The sequence below is a fragment of the Megalops cyprinoides genome, chromosome 10, assembly GCF_013368585.1.
Source record: "Megalops cyprinoides isolate fMegCyp1 chromosome 10, fMegCyp1.pri, whole genome shotgun sequence".
Classification (NCBI taxonomy): Eukaryota; Metazoa; Chordata; class Actinopteri; order Elopiformes; family Megalopidae; genus Megalops; species Megalops cyprinoides.
Window position 1 is genome coordinate 33,547,546 of NC_050592.1, and position 13,087 is coordinate 33,560,632.

The following is a 13,087-nucleotide window of genomic DNA, read 5'->3' on the forward strand; positions in this document are numbered from 1 at the left end:
ATCATTAAATGTACCCCCTGCTCTCCCTTCAGTTTCGGTGAAGAAGTACCTGTCATTTTCCTTTCTTTCCCTGTGCGTGTCCTTGAAGGCCTGGCGCTGACCTACATCCTGAAGAACAGCTTCAAGCCTGAGTCTGGTGCCAGATCCGGCGTTCCTAAAATTGGGATCCTGATCACAGATGGCAAGTCCCAAGATGATGTCCTCCCCCCAGCACAAAGCCTTCGTGACGCCGGCGTCGAGCTGTTCGCCATTGGTATGTGAAAGCGGCCTGTTCTACTTTGGAAATATATGAGTCTGTGTGTTCTCAGCCTCCTGTGCAAGACCTCATGTTCAACATCCTTAGGAGGTTGTGAAACCGTACTTTCTAGTAAACCCATGTCAGAGGCAAACTACCCAGCTCCTCAGATTTCCACTGTGTGCATGGTCCAGTCAGTAGATACATTCCAGAAACTTATTGGATTGAAACACATCCGTGACACATTTGTCATTGATATCAATGACCAGTATCATGACTGTTCTTGACACATGAAGAGAGATTTTGAGGCTGAGGAGTGTCATGCCAAAAAGCATGAGAAGTACAGTAGTGCAGAGGGATAGTCTTTAAATGCATTAAAAATGCATTAAAATGCCTTACATAATATACATTTCAGTCATGTATGTGATGTTTTTCTACTCATAATTATGTACTTGTGCAGTGATGTACTGTTTAATATAGTGTTGTACTATACAATAGCATTGTTATGTTTAAAATCAATCAGTCGGCTAGTGCTGCTGTCATGGCCTGGCTCTCCCTCCCTAAAGGTGTGAAGAACGCGGATGAGAACGAGCTGAAGGCCATCGCCTCAGATCCCGATGACACACACGTCTACAATGTGGCCGACTTCAGCATCATGAGCACCATTGTGGAGGGCCTGACCAGGACTGTGTGTGACCGCGTCGAGCAGCAGGACAAGGAGATCAAAGGTGGGCCCCTCTGAGTCACTCTGCACGAGGCCGAACCGCCACTGGCTCCAGTAACTGAGAAGCATTTAGGGGAACATTGAATTTTTAATGCTAGGTCTACTTACTGTGCCTTCATTTCAGCCTATACTAGCATATCAGATCACTTTGAGTTGTGACCACATTTGGTGGTTATATGTAGGGGAAAATGAAGTTTGAGAAGATGTGTGAGAAGACACGTAAAAATGAGACTTTTGTGAAATGTTCACTAAATTGAGTGCTGTCTCTGTCCTGAGTAGGTGTGGATTGTGTACGTATTGTGTACTAGACCTATATTTACTAACTTCCTTTTAATTGTGCCATCTAAAAAACGAATATGTGTCTTCTCAGGAGAGGCTGGCCCCGAGCCAACTCAGGGCCCTCCTCAGGACCTGGTGACGTCAGAGGTGACAGCAAGGAGCTTCCGTGTCACGTGGAGCAAAGCCCCGGGGGCTGTGGAGAAGTACCGCGTGGTCTACTATCCCACCCAGGGGGGGCTGCCCGACGAGGTAGTCCAACTCAAAAGAGGAGCCCCCGCCTCCTCCCCCTGTCTCTTGTTCCTCAAGTGTGTCACCATGGTGATTACAGAGTTTGGAAAGATGGACAACAGCGTTGCCAGGACAGTGTTGTCCCCCCACCCCCAGTAGCACGGTTATAGACTATATTACTCAAGATGTGTACAGAGAAAGGGGAGGGGACAGTGTTTCAGGGGGTTTGTCTGTATCAGTCAGTTCTGTAGTGGAGCTGATCTCAGTCCAGTTAGTTCCACTGACAATCTGCTTTTTGTTCTGAGACCTGTAGTTCAGTACTAATGAACTGCGTGCAATGTGAAATGCCAGTATGGAGCCAACACAAAGGAAAGTAAAGCATGTGTTGGCAGCTGGGGTTTGGATTCTGGGTTTTAGTCTCACGCTCCGGTTGTGGCTGTTTTGTCCCCCCCCCCCAACCTCCCTAGGCGGTGGTAGACGGCACGGAGAACTCAGTGGTGTTGCGAAACCTCAACTCTCTGACGGAGTACCAGATTGCCGTGTTTGCTGTGTACACCAGCGCTGCCAGCGAAGCTCTCCGAGGCACTGAGACCACTCGTGAGTGCTTTGGACTTCCCCTTCCTCCCTTTCACTTCTTGTTCCGGTTGCCACATTCCAGTATTACCCTGTGCTAATCACCTCTTTTCAGTCACAGCATTTTTACTGTTCTCACCCTCGTTCATGTTTACTGGTAAACAGCGTTACAGTAATAGTAAAACAAATCAGTAGAACATGTGACCCGATGGAACAATAGTATTTGAATGGAGCTGTAACTCAGTGGAGTGTATGAGCTATGTGATAAGTGCAGATGATGATCTGACCCAGTTTATATTTGAGGGTGATAAAGTGACATATGAGAAAGACCATCCCCTCTCAAAAGAACACACTCGCTATTGTTCTGCTTGGCGTGCGATTTTCCTACGATCTGTCTCGTTCACCTCTGACCCGTCAGCCATTTCCCGGGACGGGAGCCGGTGCCGCACCTCATCAGTCAAACATCCCCCCCCCCCCCCAGTCCTCACTTAAAAAAGAAACAGCTGGCCCTCTGCCACACACACGCCCCCACGTCTAGAACCGCAGTGCTTCAAGCCACCGGGCAGGCAGCAGCCGCAGCAGCAGGGTGCTGGGGCCAGACAGGAACGTGACCCTCTCCCCCTCTGTTGCAGTGGCGCTGCCCATGGTGAACGACCTGGAGCTGTCCGACGTCACCCACAGCACCATGCACGCCCGCTGGAGGCCCGTCGAAGGGGCTTCTGGGTACATGATCCTGTACGCGCCGCTGAGCGACGGCGAGGCCACGGATGAGAAGGAGGTAAGAAGGGGATGGAGTGGCGGCAGGGGCGGGACTGACATAATCTTCCTCGGACCTGCCAGAGTCACGGCATCTGGCTTTGGCCCAGAGCAGGGAGCCTCACTGAAGGGAATCAATCCTTCCGCAGGAGCCAGCTGTGTAACACTAACCACTCTGAGCCAGCCCCACAGGCAGTCTGTTCTTCCAATCACGCATGCTGTGATTTGTGCCTCTCCACCTCCAGTACTATGATACTTTAACGAGCATTTATAGGTAGAGTTTCCTTGTGAAGCAAATGAGAGTTGGGAAGGGGTGTAGCATCACTGCCAGGGCACCTGCTCTGGAAATCCCATTCCATTTGAATTTTGGGTAGTTTCATCACCCACTGCATGATCCAACCGTGGTCACGTGTTCCTGAGCAGATCAAAGTGGCGGCGACGGAAACGGACGTGGAGCTGGAGGGGCTGTCACCCAAAACGGAGTACACGGTGACGGTGTACGCCATGTATGGCGAAGAGGCCAGCGATCCGCTGACAAGCCAGGAGACCACGCGTGAGTACCCCACCCCCCCCCCCCCCCGAGCCCCCCGTGTACCCCATGCTCCAATGGCGACCAATTCGCCTCTGATCTCGTTCCAACTTGATGGAGGAAGAAGGTGACATTCTGCATGTTAAGCCCAGTTCCACGGCTGTGTTTAAATGCTGCCTTCACAACTTCGCTGCATGCATCTCACTCAGCCTTGTCAATCTTTTCTCCATCTTTGGATGAGGCTACAAGCTTGACCTCTGTTAAATTGGGATGAACCTGCTTTTTGACTAGAACAGAAGAAAATCTCAATCATGGCCTTTATCGCAAAAGGTGACTCACCATTTTTAACAGACTTTCCCTATTAAAACCCAAGGTGATAATGAAAGTTTTTTGTCCTCTACAGAAGATGTCAAAGAGGAAAAGATTAGTTGAGACATATGTTAAATGAAGTAAATGAAAGTTTTCAAGGACACAGAGACATGTTTTTTTCAGCGACCTTGCAGAATGAATGAATTAAAGTGTACTGCTGCTATCAGAGTTCTGCAGAGCGCAGCGGATTCACAATGACCTGAACCTTTGACCGTTATGTTGTCATGTGCGCAGTTGCTATGGAACCGCCTGGAAACCTGCAGGTTTCGGACATTGACCACAGCTCTGCCAGGGTGACCTGGGATCCCGCGCCTGGGAAGGTCAAGGGGTATCGCATCTTGTACGCCCCATTTGGGGACGAGCAACCCAGCGAGGTGAGCCACTCTGCAGTAACCCAACAAGGTTAGCTGGCACAGAGAGACAGTGCATAGTAAACCCAGAAGGTGAGTGTCCAGGACACTCACACTCAGCAACACAGAAAAATCTCTTTGTAAGCACAACAAATTGCTGGATCTTCATTTCTTTACATTTTTGCTGCACAAAAAAGTTTGATATTCACTAACAGAATATATATATCCCTTTATAGGACATTACTTTAATATGTGCTTACAGAGAATCTGCAGAAAAGCTTTCTGCCTTGGTATGCAGTGCTGATAGTCACAGAGGGTTGATGAACACCGCGGTGTTTGCTTGTGAGAGAGTTTATAACAATACTGTGTCCCTGTTGTGTGGTCCAGGTGGAGATGGGTCCTGCCACGTCCCTGATCCTTAGGAACTTGACATCCTTGACCGAGTACAATGTGGCTGTCCTAGCGCTATACGATGAGGGCCAATCCGATCCCATCACCGACGGATTCACCACCAGTAAGAGCTGCTTCTCATGCTGCAGTAACTGTGATGCTCACCATCTAATCTAGTAAACATGTGACTCTGACAAGGTGTGGCTCATACGTAGCGTCAACATCACCTTGCAAGTTTCTAGGGCTGGACACCAATATTCGACTATTCGGATATTCGTTCGTTGCATAGGTATTTGGTTTTCAATTTTGGGATTCAGATATTCCTTTTTTTGTTTGCTAAATGTAGGCAATTAATAAAGGCGAACTGCAAAATACATTTTGTCAGCACATTATTGTACTATATTTATACTTCTAATTGCGCTGTTAAAATGTGGAAATATATACCACTTCAGCTTGGGTGCCTGACATCCCTCTCACTCACAGCAGTGAACGTCACGGTGATGGGAAAGTAGCTGGCGATCATCGAGCTTGTGCTTTGGGACTCGAACGGAGGGTCTAATTGTTTCGACCGACCCCTAGCTAAGTTTGTCACCCTGGAGGGATGCTAGCTGCAGTGATACCATGCTTATCTCTGCTTCCAGTGGGGTGTGAGACCATTTTTAAATACCGCAGCTCCGTAAGCAGTGACGGCGATGAGTGTATAGGATGGGTTAAATGCAGAGGACAAATTTCGTTTCAGTGTATGCGAGTACTGAGAAATGACAATAAAGAAATTATAAATAAATATAAATCTTATAAATATAAATCTCAAATCTTAAATTTGTTGGAGCTAGTATGCTGTTTCTGCGCTTCTGTTTCACAACGCTTTGTCAGGCGCTGTCTCGGATTCAGAGCCTATTATTATGAGCATTTATGCAGGTCTATAATTTATCCATGATAAGAAAAATTGTCACAAGCTGTTATTATGTCACTAAAAGTGCATAGATAGGACCTTGTTCCACCAAACCCCTCGGGATTACAAACATGCAAAAAACACTACCAAACCTTTTGGAAAATGTTTTTTTTTAAATAACAATTAACACAACACTACTGTAGAATAACAGAATCCTTAAAAATGAATTCCTTTAATGAAACAGAAACACACGTGTTGCAGCGCTATGCTGTCCATCTCAGCTGAGAATGGAGAAATGTCTGGCTGAGTCCTTCCCGAGTCATGCTCAGCGCACACAGCTGCTTCAAATGATCAACTCATTATGAACTCCTGAAGCTGCTGAGTAACAAACTGATCATTTGAATCAGCTGTGTTGGAGCAGGGAGAGATCTAAAACATGCAGGACATGTGGCTCTCCAGGAGAGGGTTGGCCACCCCTGCCCCAGAGCCCTAAAAATTGTATTCGGTACAGCCCTAAAAGTTTCCAAAAAAAACCAAATTAAAACTACACAAAAAAGGTTTGCTTGAGAGCCAGACAGAGGAGCACGTCTAGCCATCTTTACTGTGTTCTTGGACTGTATTCAAACCTGGGCATCTTGGGATTGATGTCTTTCCTCTTGGGTATTGTGTATTTTTAGCCATGAGTCACACAGCACATGAAGGTTTTTGGTGTCTAATGAACATCCTTACAGAAGCCACTGCAGTTCTGTAAAGCTGTTCAGGGGCAGGGCTGAGGGATGGCTGTGCTAATTCATGCCCCCAGATCCATTGCCTCACTTCCATTGAGGTGATGTGGCATGGCAACACTGTTAAATTAGCAAAGCATTCTGGAGAGCCAAAGGACGCTCTTTTAACACCTCCCCTTGATGAATGTGCTTCCCTGTCACCCCTGTTCACGGCTTGGAGCTGAGGTCATGTGTGTCTCACTTAGGACTGGTGCCCGAGCCTCTGGACCTCAGAACCAGTGAGGTCACGCCCAGCAGCTTCCAGGTCAGCTGGCAGCACCCTGCTGATGACATTGCCCTTTACAGACTGTCCTGGACCCCCGTCAGCGGCGGTGACACTAAAGAGGTCAGTGGATGTATGCTTCATCTGGGGGGGACGGGTACACCAATAGCCATGGCAGTGACCCCTCAGAGTAGTTTCAGGGTCTATTACTGAGCCACAGTTAGGCAATGCTCAAGCATTCTGGTGTTTAAGCTCTGCTGAGTCTGTGGTAAGAGGAAGCCTTGCTTTACTCTTGTTTTAATGCTGGACTGGAACCTATAATTTAGTTTCCTCTGGCCCCCTCTGTGTAATTGATGAGGTCTTGAGGATTTGTGACTCAGGGGAAACTTTCCCTGGGACTATGGGGAAAAAAAACTTTTGTGCATTCATCTTTGCTCATAAATAAATAAATGAATAAACAGGAGCAGCTTTGTGGTTTGTTATTGACAGTGGGGTCGAGCCAGGTGGTGATATATGCGCAGAGAATTCCGAGCAGCATATCAGCCGGCACTCCATTCTGTGTGGAATGTGTAGGTGGTAAAATGCATCATGGGAGTTTATGACAGTATAGGTTTTGGTGCAGCTGTGCTTTATAGATAGCGCTCCAGGTCGATATGTTTACTGAGAGCAAGCGGTGCAGAAAATAAGCAGGGGTGGACTATCTGGCCACCGTGACCTGGACCGCTTAGACGAGCTCAGGCAAAGGTTCTCCCATCAAATAAAGATTAGCTCACCTGGCCTGTGATTGTAGCGCCCTGCTCAGTCACCAGATTATGGTGGAAGCACCCCTAATTTAATTACTGTGGGTGTAACCATGGCCTGAGGAGCCAACCAATCCCTGCCACTTTCCCACCTCCCGTTGCAGACTGTTCTGAATGGCAACGCGGATGCTTTCCTGCTGACCGACTTGCAGCCATTCACCGAGTATGAGGTGACGCTGTCCGCCATCTACAATGACGAAGCGGAGAGCGACGCTGCAACCATTTCAGAGACAACATGTAAGAGAGTCATGCCCTTGTTTGTTAAGTAGCACTCAGCTTCCAGGCTGACTTCACCTGATCAGAGCTAGGAAATGCAGTGCTGGAACCAAGATTCTAACATTCTAACATTGCAACATTTAAATGTAACATCCTAGTGTTCTAACAGCATTTAAATATAACATTCTAACATTCTAACAGCATTTCAATGTAACATTCTAACAGCATTTCAATATAACATTCTAACAACAATTCAGTGTAACATTCTAACAACATTTCTATACTTCAAATGTTTCGACATTTCTAATATTTCTGTCTACACTAGAATTTTCTGTTTCCTGTTTGCTCTTGTGACTCCAGTTGGCCCTCCCACTTTGACCTCTTACTGAGGAATGGAAGCATTTGATAATGGATTCAATGTAGGTTGAAAGGTTGTGTGAGAATTAAAACAAAAACAACTGCTTGTTTAAACTGCCAAGTTTGGGGATTGAATTCCAGCCTTAGTTCCAGTTCCATGTTTTCAGATTTTCTCACAGTGTTTTTGTTGTTTCGTCTGTTTTCTTTTAGAGTTTTTCTTTAAATTACCATCAACACAGCTGGTTGTTGGTGGTTAGTGCCTACCTGCACCATCAGTGTGCAATAGCCATTATACCCTTGGAACTATGTCTTTTACTTCACGTGTTTTGCTTATTTATATGTGTTTGGGAACCGTTGGCCTAAGAACAAATGCCAGAATTATCATGATCATTATGTCATCCTCTGATTGCAGTGGAAAGGACCACAACTGTTGCCACGACAACAGCAGGTGAGGGACATTCTCCCCATTCTCATACAAGCTTCTCATCCATTCATAAATTCATACGTTTCCAGGTTTACTCATAAATTTTAGAGAAAACCCTTTTGTGTGGGAGGCCTGCTTTGGTTTCTTCTTTTTTCCTGGTGCACCTGATTTTGGCAGCGGTTTACAAGCTCTCACCTTGTGGTGCCAGATGGTGTCCGGTATTCAGGCTACCTCCGGCCGTGCTGAAATTACCTAAATAAACTGTGTTTAATTGGGCAGATTTAATGGCAGCCATTCAACCTGACTTCCTGTATTTTATTGGCCTGTGGACTCTTGGAATCCAGACATGTTTTGCGTTGCATGTGTTGCCTGTGCGTGGTGAGACATAATGCTGTCGCCTTTGTGAGACTGTGGGTTATATGATTTCATGCGTGGCAGCATATGATTTTCAGATACATGTGTGTGTGCACATACACATAAGCTGTTACCTGTGATACCTGTGTGTGAATGCATGTGAATTTGTGATACTACAATTTGAAAATGGAGAGGGTGCACAAAGATGTGTTGAGGCTTGATTAATGCTGTATTACCTGTTTGTGTTGGTATTTGGTGATGTATTAGCTGTTGGTCATGGTACATAATGTTGTATTCATTGCTTGTGATAGTATAGGTTAGCTGTCTGGGATGGTACATGATGTATTTCTTGCTCATGATGATGTACTTTAAGTTTCAAGGGAGGTATATAATGTATTCGTTGGTTATAATGGTGTAGGATACCTGCTTGTGATGGTACTGTCATGGTAATGGTGTATCCTTTGTGGATAATGGTATAGATTAGCTGTTCGGTATATAATGTTGTGTTACCTGTTTGTAATAGTATAGGTCAGCTGATTTGGTTGGTGAGTAACATTGAGTTACCTTTGTGTGACAGTATATGATCTTGCCTCATCTCCCTTAGTGGTACGCCAGGGAGTCAATAACCTACTCATCGATGATGAGACCACCTACAGCATGCAGGTGTCCTGGGAACTCCAGGACCCCAACGTGCTGCAGTATCGGGTGTCCTATGTCAGCCTGAGGGGGGACCGTGCAGAGGAAGCGGTAAGCATGGCTACAGACATCCCCCATCTGATCTCCCAGCCAGGGGACGGGGCTTCATATGCGCTGATCAGGGGGCGGGGCTTCACATGCTCAGACCAGAGGGTGGGGTCTCACATGCCCACAGCAGGTGGCTGGGCTTCATATGCCCAGACTGGGGGGTAGGGCTTAACACTCCCAGATCAGGGGCAGGGCTAAACATGCTCAGAGCCTGAGGACTGGGCTTCACCTCAAGGTAATGGACCAGAGGAAATGGTGATTATTGTAGACCGTCCTGTAGCTGATTCCCTACAGGCCAATGCAGCTAATGGAAACAAACCTATATTCTGTTTGTAGTAATCTGTCTACTCTGCTTATTAAAGCTTCAGCTGACAAAAAGATTGAGCAAAATACAATTCTTAATTTAGAAACAATGAGGCAAATTTAACCATAGAAATGTTTAGATATAAAGTCTGTGCTAGTTTTGAAAAAAAAATCTGAGGAAACCTAACATGGATAAAATGTAGAAATAAAGTCACTGAGCTTTGCTACTTCTTTGACCTCCCAGGGATCACTTCAGTGAAAAAGAACGTCATCTGAACAGGGGGCTTGGTCTCTACACTAATCCTGGGAAATGATTTCAGGGGTGCCATGGAAACTTTGTCATGGTAACGTGCCGATTCCCTGCCAGGCGTGATTGCGCTCTGCATGTTTCAAGGACAGCCCCGGCAGCACAGCAGTGGAGCTGCATTCGAATGCGTTTCCCCTAGCGCAAAGACGTTCGTGTACCCCAGTGTCACATTCACCAGCTTTGCATTCGCCGCAGACCGCAACGAAGAGGAGCAGCACGCCTGTCAACCACAGTGACGTGCTTGAAGTGTAAATACAACGTTTAGATACTGCCTTAACTCTCTCCCCATTAAGCCTCTGCTGAGATAAACACTAGACGGTGCTGCTGATAAGCCCTTCATCAGCAACAGCTGTGGAGAGTGAAGCTTTGCCAAGTCTAATATACATCTGAGACTTATTCTCAGTTCTCTTCATTACCGTCACAGCTGCCGCATGGCTGGGGTCAGTTTCATGATGGGAGAAAAAAGTAAAACCTCACAGTTGGTTTTCCCTCTCTGAGGCAGTTGTGCTACAGTGTAGTGGAGTGCCGGTGACTGGTTCTGGTGGTTGGGCCTGCCCATCTCACCGGTGTTTTAAATTCTCTCCGAGCTCCCGCAGTACGTCCCACATCAAAGATGGAGGAGATGGTGGCAGGCAGAAGACATTTCATTATCTTTATCAACAGCATTTAGGTCACTGAGGCTGATCTCGAAAAGCCCCTGTTGCCTTTGGTGAAGAGTCGTACGAGGACACGTTTGGGATGGGGGAGGGGGTAGGAAAGTTTGTTCTGCAGCACGCTAGCAGATTTCAGCACTGTGTGTTTGGCGGACAGCTCCGCCAACAGGAGCTCTTTGTAGGACGGTCCACCTCCAGGCAGGAGCTGCCAGTTCAGGAGATTGGGGGGGAGTTTAATTTGGTGGTTTTTAATACTCAGGCATCTGGCATAGATTGATTGCAGACATTATAAATAGATCATGAGGGCCACATACATTATAAAAATCTCATTTGGAGTCATTACTTTGGACTGGGACAAATTCGGTTCAGTGTACCCTCTAAACGACACCTCTTGCTTTGACCTGTAGTGCCACACAGTTGTCCCCAAAGCAACTTTGTCAGGCTTGATTCCAGCTGCTGGTTTTGATTCTGGAGAGAAAATGCTAGACAGTACATGACTGAAATTTAAACAAGCACAAAGTCCAGCAATGCAGACAAAGCAGCAAGTCTGCTTTATTCCACAAACAATACTGCGACGGCGTGGAGTGAAACGCTTCTGTGATGTGATTTAGGATATACACATAAAGCGATTGTTAAAAATGCCTGTAGATCACTTCCTCAGCTCACTTCCTCCATAAACGCTGGAGCTGAGAGAACTGTGGACTGTGAGCAGTCAATTCTGTACTGCTGTGCTCCTCATCTTAATGTTCCCGCCTTTGACTTGACTCGCTAGACTCCAAGAAGTGTGTGCGCCGAGTTGGCAGTGACAGAGGCCGCTCCTCTGATGGAGCTATCCCCCTGTTATCTTTTTGTCTGTGGCCTCGGGTTTTTCTTTTGTAATTGGACGCTGCTTCAGGGTAACAAAACATTTGCTTAAAAAAAACAGTCGTTAAGAGTACATAAAATGAAAAGAATTGCATGCTCTTTCAACACTTTTTTAACATCATTTTTTTTCCTGCACAGACATCAAATGCCCCTGATATATTTAGGGAGACATAATAAATAAACTGTCATCTGGGAGCAATAATTGCTCATATTGCACACAGAAGTGATATACATGTTCCCCCTACATAGGCCATTTATTTACTGCATGAGGGTACAGGTCTCTGCCATAATCATTTCATTATGGATGTTCCTCTACAATCAGTCAAGTCATGAAAGGAAATGCTTCTGCTGCATTACATTCTGCAATTGATCCTTCCACAGTAGAACAATGGAAATGTCCTGCGCACTATAGCTAATTATTTATCTTTTGTTAGATGTAGTTCCTTGTCAGCAAATGCAGCTCATTAACTGCTCTTTTAATTGGGTAATAAACCATGGTGTGGCCCAGCCGATGTCATACATGATATGTTGTTTAATTGGTTGGCCTGACTGGTTGAATTTTTGGCCTCTTTCTCCATGGTGAGGAGCAGTAGGGCTACTCTCAGAATGGAGGAAAGAAAAACCCTGTTGCTTGGGAAAACTTTATCATTGGCAGTTCAAAAGCTGTGCAATAGGGGGTGTGCAGGAGCTCAGCCATTGACTGCCTGGGGGCTGCTCGATTGACACTTCAGACGGGATTGCGGTTCTGTTCGATTGACAACACCCCAGCAGGGAGAACATGAACAGAACAAAGGCGGCCTCCTGTTTCCAGTTACCCCCCTCCCCCCACCTGCAGCGAAGCAAGCTCCAGGAGATCAACTCTCTCCATTAGTGAAACCCGTGCTGAATCCAAACCAGGAGGTTTGAAGTTTGAATGTTTGCAAACAGTGCCAGTTTACCCTTGAGGGAAACACTCAGCCTGAATTGATAGTATGTGGCTATATAAGTGGTTGACATCTATAATGGAGCTCATGCAAACTGCTCTGCAGAGGGAAACTTCTCATTGCTGCAGTGCAATGTGTCTCACTGTCAGTTGTTCCCATTCAGGTGCTGGTGCCCAGCAGCCAGAACAGCCTCCTCCTGCAGCCTCTGCTGTCAGACACCGAGTACAAGGTGACAGTCACCCCAGTCTACGATGAAGGCCATGGCGTCAGCATGTCCTCTGTGGGCCACACCTGTAAGTGTGTCCCCCTTTCCGCCTGCGTGGTACCACCGCACTCCTGAAAAGCGTCCCCTGCAGAGTTCCCCTGATATGTGCAGTATGTTCACTCGAAACAGCTCATTTATAGTTATAGGACCTTAATGTCTCCTTGCAATGACACTAGTTTCCCCTCATGACCTGTATGGTTAACCCTCAAGGTCCCCTCTCCCCTGTCCATGACCTTAAAGCATGGGTGTGATTTTGTGGTTGCAGCATGCAGCATTGAATCTCCCCTGCACGTCATCTGTACCAGACGACCGCTGAATCTGGTGTAAATGGGCAGGACAAATATTGATTTTCTCCATTAATAAGCTTAATGAAAGCTATTCATAATACCAGCCTCTCTCCTCCCAGTAATGAGCCTCTAAAACGGCTTTTATTTCCGCTGCTGCAATTGATTATGTACACCATTCTCTAAATTATTACCCCTGAAGGCCAATTTGGGATAGTTTCCTCTTTAGATTAAAAATTGAAATGTCACTGTGGATATATTTCAGATTGGAGGGGAAAGCA

General features: G+C 46.4%; 1 protein-coding gene across 1 annotated transcript in view; it reads left to right on the top strand.

The window, feature by feature from the left end:
* Positions 1–13,087, top strand: part of col14a1a (collagen, type XIV, alpha 1a) — a 90,004-nt gene that overhangs the window by 27,697 nt on the left and 49,220 nt on the right. Inside the window, exons 9-21 of the mRNA XM_036537998.1 lie at positions 89–253; positions 802–963; positions 1,330–1,487; positions 1,934–2,063; positions 2,672–2,817; positions 3,219–3,348; positions 3,928–4,067; positions 4,431–4,557; positions 6,296–6,435; positions 7,217–7,349; positions 8,098–8,133; positions 9,068–9,210; positions 12,421–12,550. Of these exons, the coding sequence (XP_036393891.1) occupies positions 89–253; positions 802–963; positions 1,330–1,487; positions 1,934–2,063; positions 2,672–2,817; positions 3,219–3,348; positions 3,928–4,067; positions 4,431–4,557; positions 6,296–6,435; positions 7,217–7,349; positions 8,098–8,133; positions 9,068–9,210; positions 12,421–12,550 (1,740 nt within the window). The remainder of the gene's footprint in view (positions 1–88; positions 254–801; positions 964–1,329; positions 1,488–1,933; positions 2,064–2,671; positions 2,818–3,218; positions 3,349–3,927; positions 4,068–4,430; positions 4,558–6,295; positions 6,436–7,216; positions 7,350–8,097; positions 8,134–9,067; positions 9,211–12,420; positions 12,551–13,087) is intronic.